We start from the raw sequence: 12,255 nt of genomic DNA on the forward strand, positions 1-12,255 counted from the left end.
TGTAGTGGTCTTTCTTGAACTATTTGGAAAAAAAGATAGGTTTTAATTTATATTTGTAAATAATTTTTGAATTGTTGCTATTTTTAGAATAATTAAAAAAAATCTCACGTACCCCTTGGCATACCTTCAAGTACCCCCAGGGGTACGCGTACCCCCATTTGAGAACCACTGGGCTAGACTGTCCCAATTAATATCACTCCAGCCGCTACTGGAGGACTCTCGCCAGGACCCACACTTTGTCGACCGCATGGGCTGGGTCCTTGGAAGGATGCAGCCCCCGAATTGAGACACAGCTAATATTCAACATACACAAACACAGCAGAAGGAGCTCATAGTTGTCCAGAAGTTGTTTTTTAATCAGACAAGGCAAGCGCATAAATAACTTTCGTGGATGTGGCCATTTTTGATTTCCGAGTTGAGAAGTGGAACGTCCATGAATCGCAGCAGTCACCTTCACCTTCAGTGTACTCGTTTTAATCACACATAACGATACAACACAACACTTATGTGATGATTTCATTGATCTACATTGAAAACACTTCATAACATGTATTGAATATGCTTTGATGTATTTTTTCATAACACGTTTTTTGGTCCACCACTCCCCACCCTCTCCAAAAGTATCATAACATGTATGTTTTAAATGGCACACCAGTGGTGTCCAAAGTGTGGCCCGTGGGGCAATTTGCGGCCTGCAGCATGGGTTTTATTGGTCCACAACATATTTTTTGGAGGAAAAATTAAAGAGATAAAATAAAAATGGTAGAAAAAAGGACAAAAATACATAATGTAGTGAGGAAAAAGCTACAATTTTGATAGCAATAACTAAGGGTGTCCCGATCTGATATTAATATCGGTGCGATATCAGCAAACAAGCAGTCCTGCAGCACATTTGCTCATGCAAAGCTGTTGTGACCACTAGGTGTCGCCAAACAAACTAGTTCCAACTTCAATTTACAGACAGCATAAGTCAATTCCAGACAGTTGATAATAAATAGAAAAGTGTTTGTCATACCTAAAATGTTCTGTTTTCTAGCATTGCTCACTGCAAAGTATGTATTATGAGTGCTGTTATCGTATTGGATCAATATTGGTATTAGCCAATGCTCAAGGCTCCGATATCGGTATCATATATGACTAATAATGTTACCTATAACACACAAAGTTATGTCTTTATATGTATGTAATTTCTGTTTTCATAATTTTTTTACAGACTAAAAAAATATCAAAATGGCCCTTGCATGCTTTGAATTTTTAGTTTGCGGCCAGCGCTTGGTGGAAAAAGGTCGGACACCCCTGTACACTGTTTTAAATATATACCTTGAAGTTGTCAACCCGATTTCTTTCTAAACACGGTCGAAAATAAACTTCATAAACAGTATATAGAGTCACCCGGTCACAACATTAGATACACATGCACACTTGCCCATCGATTCAGTTTCTGCATCCAAAAAAGCTGCATTTTTAGTAGCAATTATGTCACTGTATGTTGGACCTTGGTGTCAGTATGTGCATTCCACGATTAGATAAAAATAACCTTCCTCTGATCATAATGCCCTCAGCTATCTCGGCAGAAAGGAAAGGAAATGTCAACACAATCATGGAAAACAATCATCCACCCGTCCATTTTCTACCGCTTGTCCCTTTCGGAGTCGCAGGGTACGCTGGAGCCTATCTCAGCTGCATTCGGGTGGAAGGCGGGGTACACCCTAGACAAGTCGCCACCTCATCACAGGGCCAAAACAGACAGACAACATTCACACTCACATTCACACACAAGGCACCACTTAGTGTTGCCAATCAACCTATCCCCAGGTGCATGTCTTTGGAGGTGGGAGGAAGCCGGAGTACCCAGAGGGAACACACGCGGGGAGAACATACAAACTCCACACAGAAAGATCCCGTGCCCAGGAGTGAACCCAGGACCTTCGTATTGTGAGGCACACACACTAACCACTGTATCACCGTGCTGCCCATGGAAAACAATCAATGTAAATAAAATTCTAAAATCACATTGAGCACTTAACAATAACCTCTTAAAATGAAGGTGCAAAAATAAGGAATATGTAAGGAATGCTTAATAAAGTGTAACAAAATAGTGCAAAGTGTGAAAATGTAAACATAGAGAAACCTGAGAAGAACTATTTTCTGCAGGTGAAGTGCCAGGAAGTTACAGCTGTGCTTTAAAGGGCTAAAGGAACCAACCTTGTTGTACAACTTCCGCTTTCTTCTGAAATGGAAAGAAAAATAATATTGAAAATGTTATCATTTTTATTGCAACATATTGATGTTGATTACATGTTTATCGTGATATACATTGATATAGTTTTATCGACAAGCGTATCTGTTTTATTTGTTTTTGTGCGTAAATTGTGTGTCCGCGTGCTCTTACATCCACGAAGAGCTACTGAACATGAGATCAATCACCCCTACGGACTTATTACCGGTCATCTTAGCGTCAGCTGCGGATTTGGTCCATTCTTTGATCAAAAAAGGGAAACCGCACCGAAGAGGAAAGAGAGCGGGCGCCCTCGTCCGTCTCCGCAGACGAGGATTACGCACGCCCTTACCTGCCATCTTTCTCTCCAACGTCCGCTCACTTCCCAACAAGATGGACGAGTTGGCGTTGCTGATGAGAAGAAACAAGGACTTTTCCTCATCTTGTGTTTTGTGCTTCACGGAAACTTGGCTGAGCACGCGTGTCCCGGACAGCGCGGTTCAACTGGAGGGCTTTCATCTTCTCCGGCAAAGCAAGAGGCGGTGGACTCTGCTTCTTCATCAACAGCAACTGGTGTACAGACGTGACGGTGATATCCCAACACTGCTCTCCTGCTCTGGAATATCGTTTCATTCACTGTAAGCCCTTTTACTCACCGCGTGAGATTGTTTCATTCATACTGGTGGCTGACTACATGCCGCCCAGCGCGGACGTGCATGACGCTCAACGCACACTTGCAGGTCAGATCTTACATGTGGAACGGTCTTTTCCGGACTCTCTTTGTTATCGTACTTAGTGACTTTAACAAGGGATATTTGAGCCAGGAATTAACCAAGTATAGGCAATTTATTAAATGCCCGACCAGAGAGGAGAACACTTTGGATCACTGTTACACTACAATAAGTAAGGCATACGCGCTGCTCTCGGACTATCAGATCACGTGATGGTGCACTTAATCCCTTCATACAGACAGAGACTGAAACTGGCTAAACCTGTTATGAACACCATTAAGTTTTACACCGCTGAGGCTGTGGAGGAGCTGCGCGCATGTTTGGAGACGACAGACTGGGAGGCAATTGGAGCGGCCACGGACAATCTGGACGAGTATACGGACACTGTGCCCTCATACATTCAGTTCAATGAGGCGCGCATCTTGCATGTTCGAAATAAACTCAAACTCAACTCAACTCAACTCATTCCAACACACACCAGGGCTTGTTATAACAACGACAAGCCCTGGTTCACACCCAAGCTCCGACAGCTGCGCAAGAAGAAGGAGGCTGCGTGGAGAAGCGGGGACCGGAGTACCTACAGAGAAGCGAAGTACCACTTCAACAGGGAAGTGGAGAAAGCTAAATCTGTGTACTCTTAACTGTCTACAGGAACAGTTCAGCTCGAATGATTCTGCGGCTGTTTGGAGAGTGCTAAGGGCCCTTACGAACTATAAGCCCAAATCCCCCCAGGCCCTGAATGACCAGACTCTCGCTCTCTCCCTGTATACAAACTGCTGCACCTCCAGTCACCAGTCCGTAAAGCTGCTCAAGTTTGCGGACGACACTACCCTCATTGGGCTCATCTCGGATGGCGACGAGTCCGCCTACAGGAGAGAGGTGGACAGGCTGGCGTCCTGGTGCAGCTTCAACAACCTGGAGCTGAACGCCCAAAAAACAGTGGAGATGATCATGGACTTCAGGAGAGTCACAGCCCCACAATCCCCCCTCACCCTGATTGACTCTCCCACCCCCGTCTCCATTGTGGACTCCTGTTTCTTGGGCACCACCATCACCCAGGACCTCAAGTGGGAGCCGACCATCAGCTCCCTCATCAAGAAGGCCCAGCAGAGGATGTACTTCCTGCGGCAGCTGAGGAAACTTAAGGTGCCGACCGAGATGCGGGTGCAGTTTTACTCAGCCATCATTGGGTCCATCCTCACCTCCTCCATCACTGTGTGGTTCCCCGGCGCCACAGTCCAGGATAAGCATCGACTGAAGCGCATCGTACGTGCTGCTGAGAAGGTGATTGGCTGCAAGCTCCCATCCCTCCAGGACCTGTTCTCCTCCAGGACCAGGAGGCGTGTGGGTCGGATCACAGCTGACTCTTCTCACCCTGGACACAAACTATTCTCCCCTCTATTCAATGTAATCCAAGATGGCGGCGCGCATAGACGCATTGGTTCAGAGCTCTCTTTTTTGGTGCAAGTTTTTGTTATTTTTGCTTGTATGGTGTGTGTGTCTGTCCACATTATGCCGGGCAACTAACATCTACAGTCGACCCAAACATCTTAAATTGGGACTACAGAGTGAGCAAGACGTCACAGCTGAGTTACTTCGCTTACACGAGATACCGGCGGACATAGCCAGGACACCGGGCTCTCCGTGGATTACATTTCCCAGGAGAAGGAGGCGGAGGAACAGGAAGCAAAAGTGGGGCTGCAGAGCTGGCGTGCTAGCTAGGCTCCGCAAGCTGCCATTCAAACCATCGCTTCCCAGCATTTTCTTATCGAATGCAAGATCCCTCGCCAACAAGCTGGACGAGCTGAAGCTGCAGATTGCGACAAATAAGATGGTCGGGGACAGCTGCATTTTGCTCATCACGGAGACGTAGCTTCACCCGCTCATCCCGGACACAGCTATCGAGCTAGCGGGCTGCACAACACATAGGCATGACAGAACCAAAGACTGCGGAGGAGGAGGGGGGCTGTGCATCTACGTCAACAACAGCTGGTGCACCAACACCAAGACTGTTACCAGTCACTGCTCATCTGATTTGGTTACTGTGCAATGCAGACCCATCTACCTTCCACGGGAGTTTAATGTTGTCATGCTAACGGCTGTTTACATACCACCGGCAGCTAATGCTAGTACGTCCCTCAGGGTGTTGCATGACTCCATTAGCAGTCAACAAAGCGCGTATCTTGAGGCGGTGTACATCATTCCTGGGGACTTTAATCATGCAGAATTTAAAACTGTGCTCCCTAAATTCCACCAGCACATTAAATGTGCAACTAGGGAAAAAACACTCTGGACAAGGCATACTCTAATATCAAGAGTAGCTACAGGACTAAGCCACTACCACACTTGGGCCAGTCCGACCACCTGTCAGTGTTGTTAATCCCAGCATACACCCCCCTCAGGAAAAGTGCTTCCCCGACAACTAAAACTGTTCAAATCTGGCCTGAGTGCGCCTCTCAGCAGCTCCAGGATTGCTTTGAAAGAACAAACTGGGGCATTTTTGAACAGCAGGACCTGGACGACTACACTTTATCTGTGCTGAGCTATATCAAGTTCTGCACAGATATTGCTATGAACGAGAAGCGCAACCGGGTCTATCCAAACCAAAAGCCCTGGATGACTGGTTAGGTCAGGACCCTGCTGAAGGAGAGGAACAAGGCCTTCAGGTGTGGTGATGGGGCACAGTACAGTGCTGCCAGAGCCAGCCTGAGGAGAGGCATCATAGAGGCCAAGACAACATATCAGAAGAAAATAGAGGGAGACCTCAGCAACAACAACACAAGGCAGGTGTGGCAGGGGGTGAAGTACATCACCGGCTACAAATCCAACAACCTCGCTGTGGCTGACGGAGACGCCTCGCTGGCGGAGGAACTGAACATCTTCTTCGCTCGCTTCGAGGTGGGGCAACCACATGCAGTCACATCAAAACCCTCAACCCGTGACAACGTCCACATGTTGGAAGAACATGAGGTGCAGCGCACACTAAGGAGGGTGAACCCAAGGAAAGCTCCTGGACCGGATGGTGTACCTGGACGTGTACTAAAGACCTGTGCAGACCAGCTGGCTGTTGTTTTTACCAGGATTTTTAACCAGTCCTTGTCCCAGTACATCGTCCCACCATGTCTCAAGGACTCTGTTATTGTCCCACTGCAAAAAAAATCTGCAGAAACAGCCTGAATGATTACCGTCCAGTGGCACTTACACCAATCATTATGAAGTGCTTTGAAACTCTGGTTCGGGGGCACATCACCTCAAATCTGCCCCCTGCATTGGACTCTCACTAGTTTGCGTACAGGGCCAACAGATCTACAGAGGATGCTATCGCAACAGCCCTTCACACTGCTCTGAGCCACCTAGAGCAGCAGGGGAGATATGCAAGGCTACTTTTTGTTGATTTTAGCTCTGCGTTCAATACCATCCTCCCCCACAGACTGCTGCCCAAACTGACGGGGCTAAGACTGTCTTCCTCCATCTGCCACTGGATCCTGGACTTCCTGACAAATTGCTCTCAGAGGGTGAGAGTAGGCTCCCACCTCTCAACATCCATCAGCATCAGCACCGGCTCCCCCCGGGGTTGCGTGCTTAGCCACCTACTCTACACCCTCTACACTCATGACTACAACCCTGCTCATGCCAGCAATACCACTATTAAATTTGCAGACGACACCACAGTAGTGGGACTCATTTCTGGGAGGGATGAGTCTGCCTACAGAAATGAAGTGGAGCGGCTGACTGGGTGGTGCAGGGAAAACAACCTGGTCCTTAACACCACCAAGACGAAGGAGCTGATCATGGATTTCTGGAAGAAAAAAACAATAAACATCCAACCACTGTACATAAATTGGGACTATGTGGAAAGGGTCTCTAACTTCAGGTTCCTGGGGATCCAGATCAAGGAAGACCTGTCGTGGAGTATGAACACCTCAGGGACCATCAAAAAGGCACAGCAGAGACTTTACTTTCTGAGACTCCTCAAAAAGAACAACCTGTCACAAAAACTGCTTGTGTCCTTCCATCGCTGCTCAATTGAGTGTGCTGACATACTGCATGTGTGTTTGGTATGCCAGCTGCACGGCGGCAGAGAGAAATGCACTTCAGAGGGTCATAAAAACTGCAATGAAGATCACTGGCTGCTCTCTCCCCTCCCTAGATGAACTGTACAGTGCCAGGTGCCTCAAAAAGGCCCAAAACATCATAAGGGACCCATCTCACCCTGGACATAAACTTTTTGAACTGCTGCCCTCGGGCAGGAGATGCAGGACAATAAAATGCCGGACAAACAGACTTAAGAACACTTTTTACCCGAGAGCAATAGTGTGCTGGACACAAGACGACAATAATGACTGTGCATGTGAGCTGTGTGATTGGTATTTTTATGTATTTTATGTATTTTTATCTATATACTGTATCTATGTTCTTATGTTTTTATGTGTTATGAATTTGCACTAAATTAGTTTTGCTTACAATTTCGTTGTACAATGTACAATGACAATAAAGATATATTCTATTCTATTCTATTCTTCTCTCCCCACAGGCAGGAGACTACGGTCCATCCAGACTCACACCTCCCGCCACCTGAACAGTTTTTTCCCCTCGGCCATCAGGCACATGAACAATAACAAGATCTGATAGCTCAGTTACAGCTCTTTTTATTACCTATTCTGTGTTATATGTGTTTTATGTTGCACGATTGCACCAAGAAAAATTCCTAGTTTGTGAACCCGTTCTCAAACAATGGCAATAAAAACTTCTGATTCTGATACGTACGTACATGAACAGCATGGTGAAGACTTTTACACATTCAGTAACAAAACAAACATTACTTGTGCTCTTAGGTCCCACTCATATGATTGAAGCGGACATATTAATGAGAGGTTGTGACCCCAAAGAGCCGATCATGGCGCACCCCCCTGACACTGACAGTGACATCACTCTGAAGGAGTGGCTTGAAAGAGTCAGGCTGCACAACAAGGGTGTGAAACTAGACTTCAAGAGGTGACACATATGTAACAACAGATTGTGTTCTTCCCAAGTAAGGTGAGGTTGCGTTTGATGCTAACCTTGAGTTTCTCCGTTAAGCCTGGAGGCGGTGTCTCTCTCCACCTCCATGTTGCAAGAGGTGCTGTCTCAGGTCCGCGTTCCGGTGTGGGTCAACGCCGATATCCTCACAGGACCTGGGGGTCAAAAAGCACCGTTGGAACCTCAAGCTTTCCTGAGTATTGTGAGAACGCTTCCCAGTAACGTTGTGCTTTCCATTGGCTGGACAACTGGCTGGACTGCTGGGACTGATAATCCAGGTGACGTTTTTTTTTTTTTTTACTTCTTTTTGGTGACAGTAGGGTGCAGGAACTTTACTTGTTTAGTTTTGAACAGACTGTGGCACTGTGGGCATTAGAGCTGGGCAGTGACGGGCCGTGCGTTTCCCACCTAGGCCTTCAGTGATGTCCGACTTCAAAGATTACCTCTCAAAATACCATCATTGATGTCACCACATGACCATTGCTGGAGAAATACTATAATGGAACACATTTACGCCCTACTGGGCATTGATCACATCAACAGTAAACAAAACGGGTTATTTTCTGGCGCATTTAAAAATCAATTAGAATGCATCAGCAATTAAAACATATAAGATCTTATGTGGTACTGTCAAAATCAAAATTGCAAAATACATATTAAAAGTGAAAAAATTAAGTATTTGAACTTATTCAAACCTATTTGACGCCGTTCCCAATTTCATCGCCAGAATCAACGTTTTGTTCTCCTTCTCTGCTATCCCGGTCTGGCTACGGCGCAACACTTCCTGCTTCCTGCTAAATTTAAACTTGTGATTGGATACTCACTTTGGAGTGACAAGTGAGTCACAGTCTCGTTAACATCAGGCTACTTGGATAGGCTACTGTCAACAACTTGTGATCTGATTGGCTATCGCAACTGTCTCTCTATTCTATGTGTTCTCAAATTCATCCGCTAACGGTCCCGATGAGTATCCAATCACAGGATGCGTAAATGTCACAGGCCATCTAGAAGGCCTTACTGACAACAACTCATGATCTGATTGGCTATTACAACTGTCTATCCCAGGGGTGCTCATTACGTCGATCGCGAGCTACCGGTCGATCTCGGAGGGTGTGTCAGTCGATCACCAGCCAGCCATTAAAAAAATAGTCCTAAAAATGAGCGATCATAAATCTTCACTATGACGTCACTTTCGTCACTTGATTGACATTCACGGCACCCGAGGGTCTTCTGAGATGACGCTGGCTGCTGCCAGCTCATTAAAATTACCGACTGGAAGGCGAGAAACACTTTATTTCAACAGACTCTGGCGCCGTACCTGTCGTCAAAACTCCAAAGACCGACTGCACAGTTGCACAATAAAAGCGCTACTTCATCCTGCCTGCGCTACCAAAATAAGAGTCTCAGAAAGCTGGCGTGCACAAGCTAGCAAGCTACGGAGTTTGCCGACAATGTATTTCTTGTAAAGTGTATACAAAGGAGTACGGAAACTGTATAAATAAAATGCCAAAAACCAACCACTTTCATGGACAGAAAGGAGGACTTTTTTTCTCCTCCATTCAAAAATGCGGACCTTATCAGCACTACTGTCTGATTCCAATCAATGCAAGTCATCACAATCAGGTAATACACCAACTTATATTCTTGTCTTCATGAAAGAAAGGAATCTATATGTGTTAAACATGCCTGTATTATCTTTAAACACCTTAACTTGTTAACAATATTAACTATATGTGTTAAACATGCCTGCATTATCTTTAAACACCTTTAACTTATTAACAATATTAACTATATGTGTTAAACATGCTTGTATTGTCATTAAACACCTTTAACTTGTTAACAATATTAACTATATGTGTTAAACAAATAAGCGGTAGAAAATGGATGGATGGATGCTTGTATTATCATTAAACACCTTTAACTTGTTAACAATATTAACTATATGTGTTAAACATGCTTGTATTATCCTTAAACACCTTTAACTTATTATTAATATAAACTACCGGTATATGTATTAAACATGCTTGTATTATCCTTAAACACCTTTAACTTATTAATAATATTAACTATATGTATTAAACATGCTTGTATTATCATTAAACACCTTTAACTTGTTAACAATATTAATTATATGTATTAAACATGCTTGCATTATCTTTAAACACCTTAATGTTACGATCCGCTGCCCGGATCAGAGTTTGTTTATGTTTGTGTCACGTGTTTTCAGCACCTTGAGTTTAGTTTGTTTCTGTTGCCATGACGGCAGATTGTACGCACCTGCCTCTGGTTAGTGTTCGGGACGCGCACCTGTTGCCCGGGCGCTAATCAGAGGGCTATTTAGTCTTTGCTCTGGCCTCACTCGGTCTGGCTTCGTAGTTTGTTCTCATACAACTGTTAACGACTACTTTGATTCTGCTAGCTTTTCACGCTATGCTATTTTTTCCTGCTAGCTCCCACGCTAGTCCTTTTGTTTTGCCTTTTGTGCTACATGCATGTTTTTTTGTTTATCCATCATATGATTTATTTTTAAAATAAATCATTTTCCTACCTGCAAGCTGTGTCCGAAGCCGTCTGCATCCTTGGGAGAACCACACCCGCATCACTATGCGACCCAGTCGTTTCACTTAACTTGTTAACAATATTAACTATATGTGTTAAACATGCCTGCGTTATCTTTAAACACCTTTAACTTATTAATAATATTAACTATATGTATTAAACATGCTTGTATTATCATTAAACACCTTTTACTTGTTAACAATATTAATTATATGTATTAAACATGCTTGCATTATCTTTAAACACCTTTAACTTGTTAACAATATTAACTATATGTATTAAACATACTTGTATTATCATTAAACACATTTAATTTATTAACAATATTAACTATATGTATTAAACATTCTTGTATTATCATTAAACACCTTTAATTTATTAACAATATTAACTATATGTATTAAACATTCTTGTATTATCATTAAACACCTTTAATTTATTAACAATATTAACTATGTGTTAAACATGCTTGCATTATCATTAAACACCTTTAACTTATTAACAAAAATATATATTTCATAAATAAGTAAATATAAATTATATATATGAATGAGGTAGAACCCCACGACTTGATCAATTGAAAAGTAGCTCGCCTGCAGAAAAAGTGTGAGCACCCCTGGTCTATCCCCTGTATGTCCCCGATCGCTTACAGTGCACGGACGCCAGCATTGTTGATTCTGAAAGCCTCTGGCTGATTTCGTACAGCATGGCAACATAAGCTAGCTGAATTCTGATTGGATACCAACTAAAAGTAAAAACAACAGCACTGGAACGAGCATAGTATGACATGAAGAGAATATGAATACTTTTAGATATTTAGAGAAAGTAAATTAAAAATTACTTTTATCTTTAATGATTTCTGGTTATGATAGGGCAGCAGAGAAGGCCTATTTTAACATTTTAACGCTACATTTACTTAAGTAACTTTTTAGATAAATTGTACTTGTCGAGTAGTTTTAATGCAACATACTTTACTTTTACTTGAGTATATTTTAGTACATTGAATTTCATTCCGATTGTTACATTTATTTTTATCACAATTATTTATATCAATGTCATTAAGGTTTGCAAAGATGTAGTCTTTTGTCAGTAAGCCTTCCTTCCGTAGGCACGGTCACGTGACTGTGCTTCACCAATCCAAAGCAAGCAGTAGTGACGTTAGAAACCATTTCACCAAACAAGCACAAAGTACAGCTATAAGAAGCTGAACTAGGTCCGTATTTTAAACTATATAATAAAATAGAAACTTACTTGTTTAAGAAGTGTCATAATGTTCCCAAAGAAGACATGACACCAGAACATCCTGGCTGCTTGAGAGAACTGCTGAACAGAAACCTCCTACAACAGTTGACTAAAATAGACTGACCATACGTCCTCTTTTCCCCGGACATGTCCTCTTTTGCGGGGCTGTCCGGGCGAAGTTTCTTAAATGCCTCAAATGTCCGGCATTTTGAGTTAGGGTTGCGTGTATTTTCAATGAACGTTCAGGGTTAAGAAGGGATTGAAAACAAAACAAATTGTGAAGGTGTGCGTACGCAGCAGCATTTGTGAGGGAGGGGCAGAGACAGAGAGCGCGAGAGAGCGAGGGATTGATTGATTGATTGAAACTTTTATTAGTAGATTGCACAGTACAGTACATATTCCGTACAATTGACCACTAAATGGTATCACCCGAATAAGTTTTTCAACTTGTTTAAGTCGGGGTCCACGTTAATCAATTCATGGTAA

The 12,255-nt window shown here is 43.4% G+C and overlaps 1 protein-coding gene across 1 annotated transcript in view; it reads left to right on the forward strand.

The window, feature by feature from the left end:
- The window catches only part of fam151b (family with sequence similarity 151 member B), a 35,881-nt gene that overhangs the window by 8,034 nt on the left and 15,592 nt on the right, over positions 1-12,255 (forward strand). The window contains exons 2-3 of the mRNA XM_061986581.1: positions 7,785-7,944; positions 8,029-8,246. Of these exons, the coding sequence (XP_061842565.1) occupies positions 7,785-7,944; positions 8,029-8,246 (378 nt within the window). The remainder of the gene's footprint in view (positions 1-7,784; positions 7,945-8,028; positions 8,247-12,255) is intronic.

Source organism: Nerophis lumbriciformis, linkage group LG12 (assembly GCF_033978685.3).
Source record: "Nerophis lumbriciformis linkage group LG12, RoL_Nlum_v2.1, whole genome shotgun sequence".
NCBI lineage: Eukaryota > Metazoa > Chordata > Actinopteri > Syngnathiformes > Syngnathidae > Nerophis > Nerophis lumbriciformis.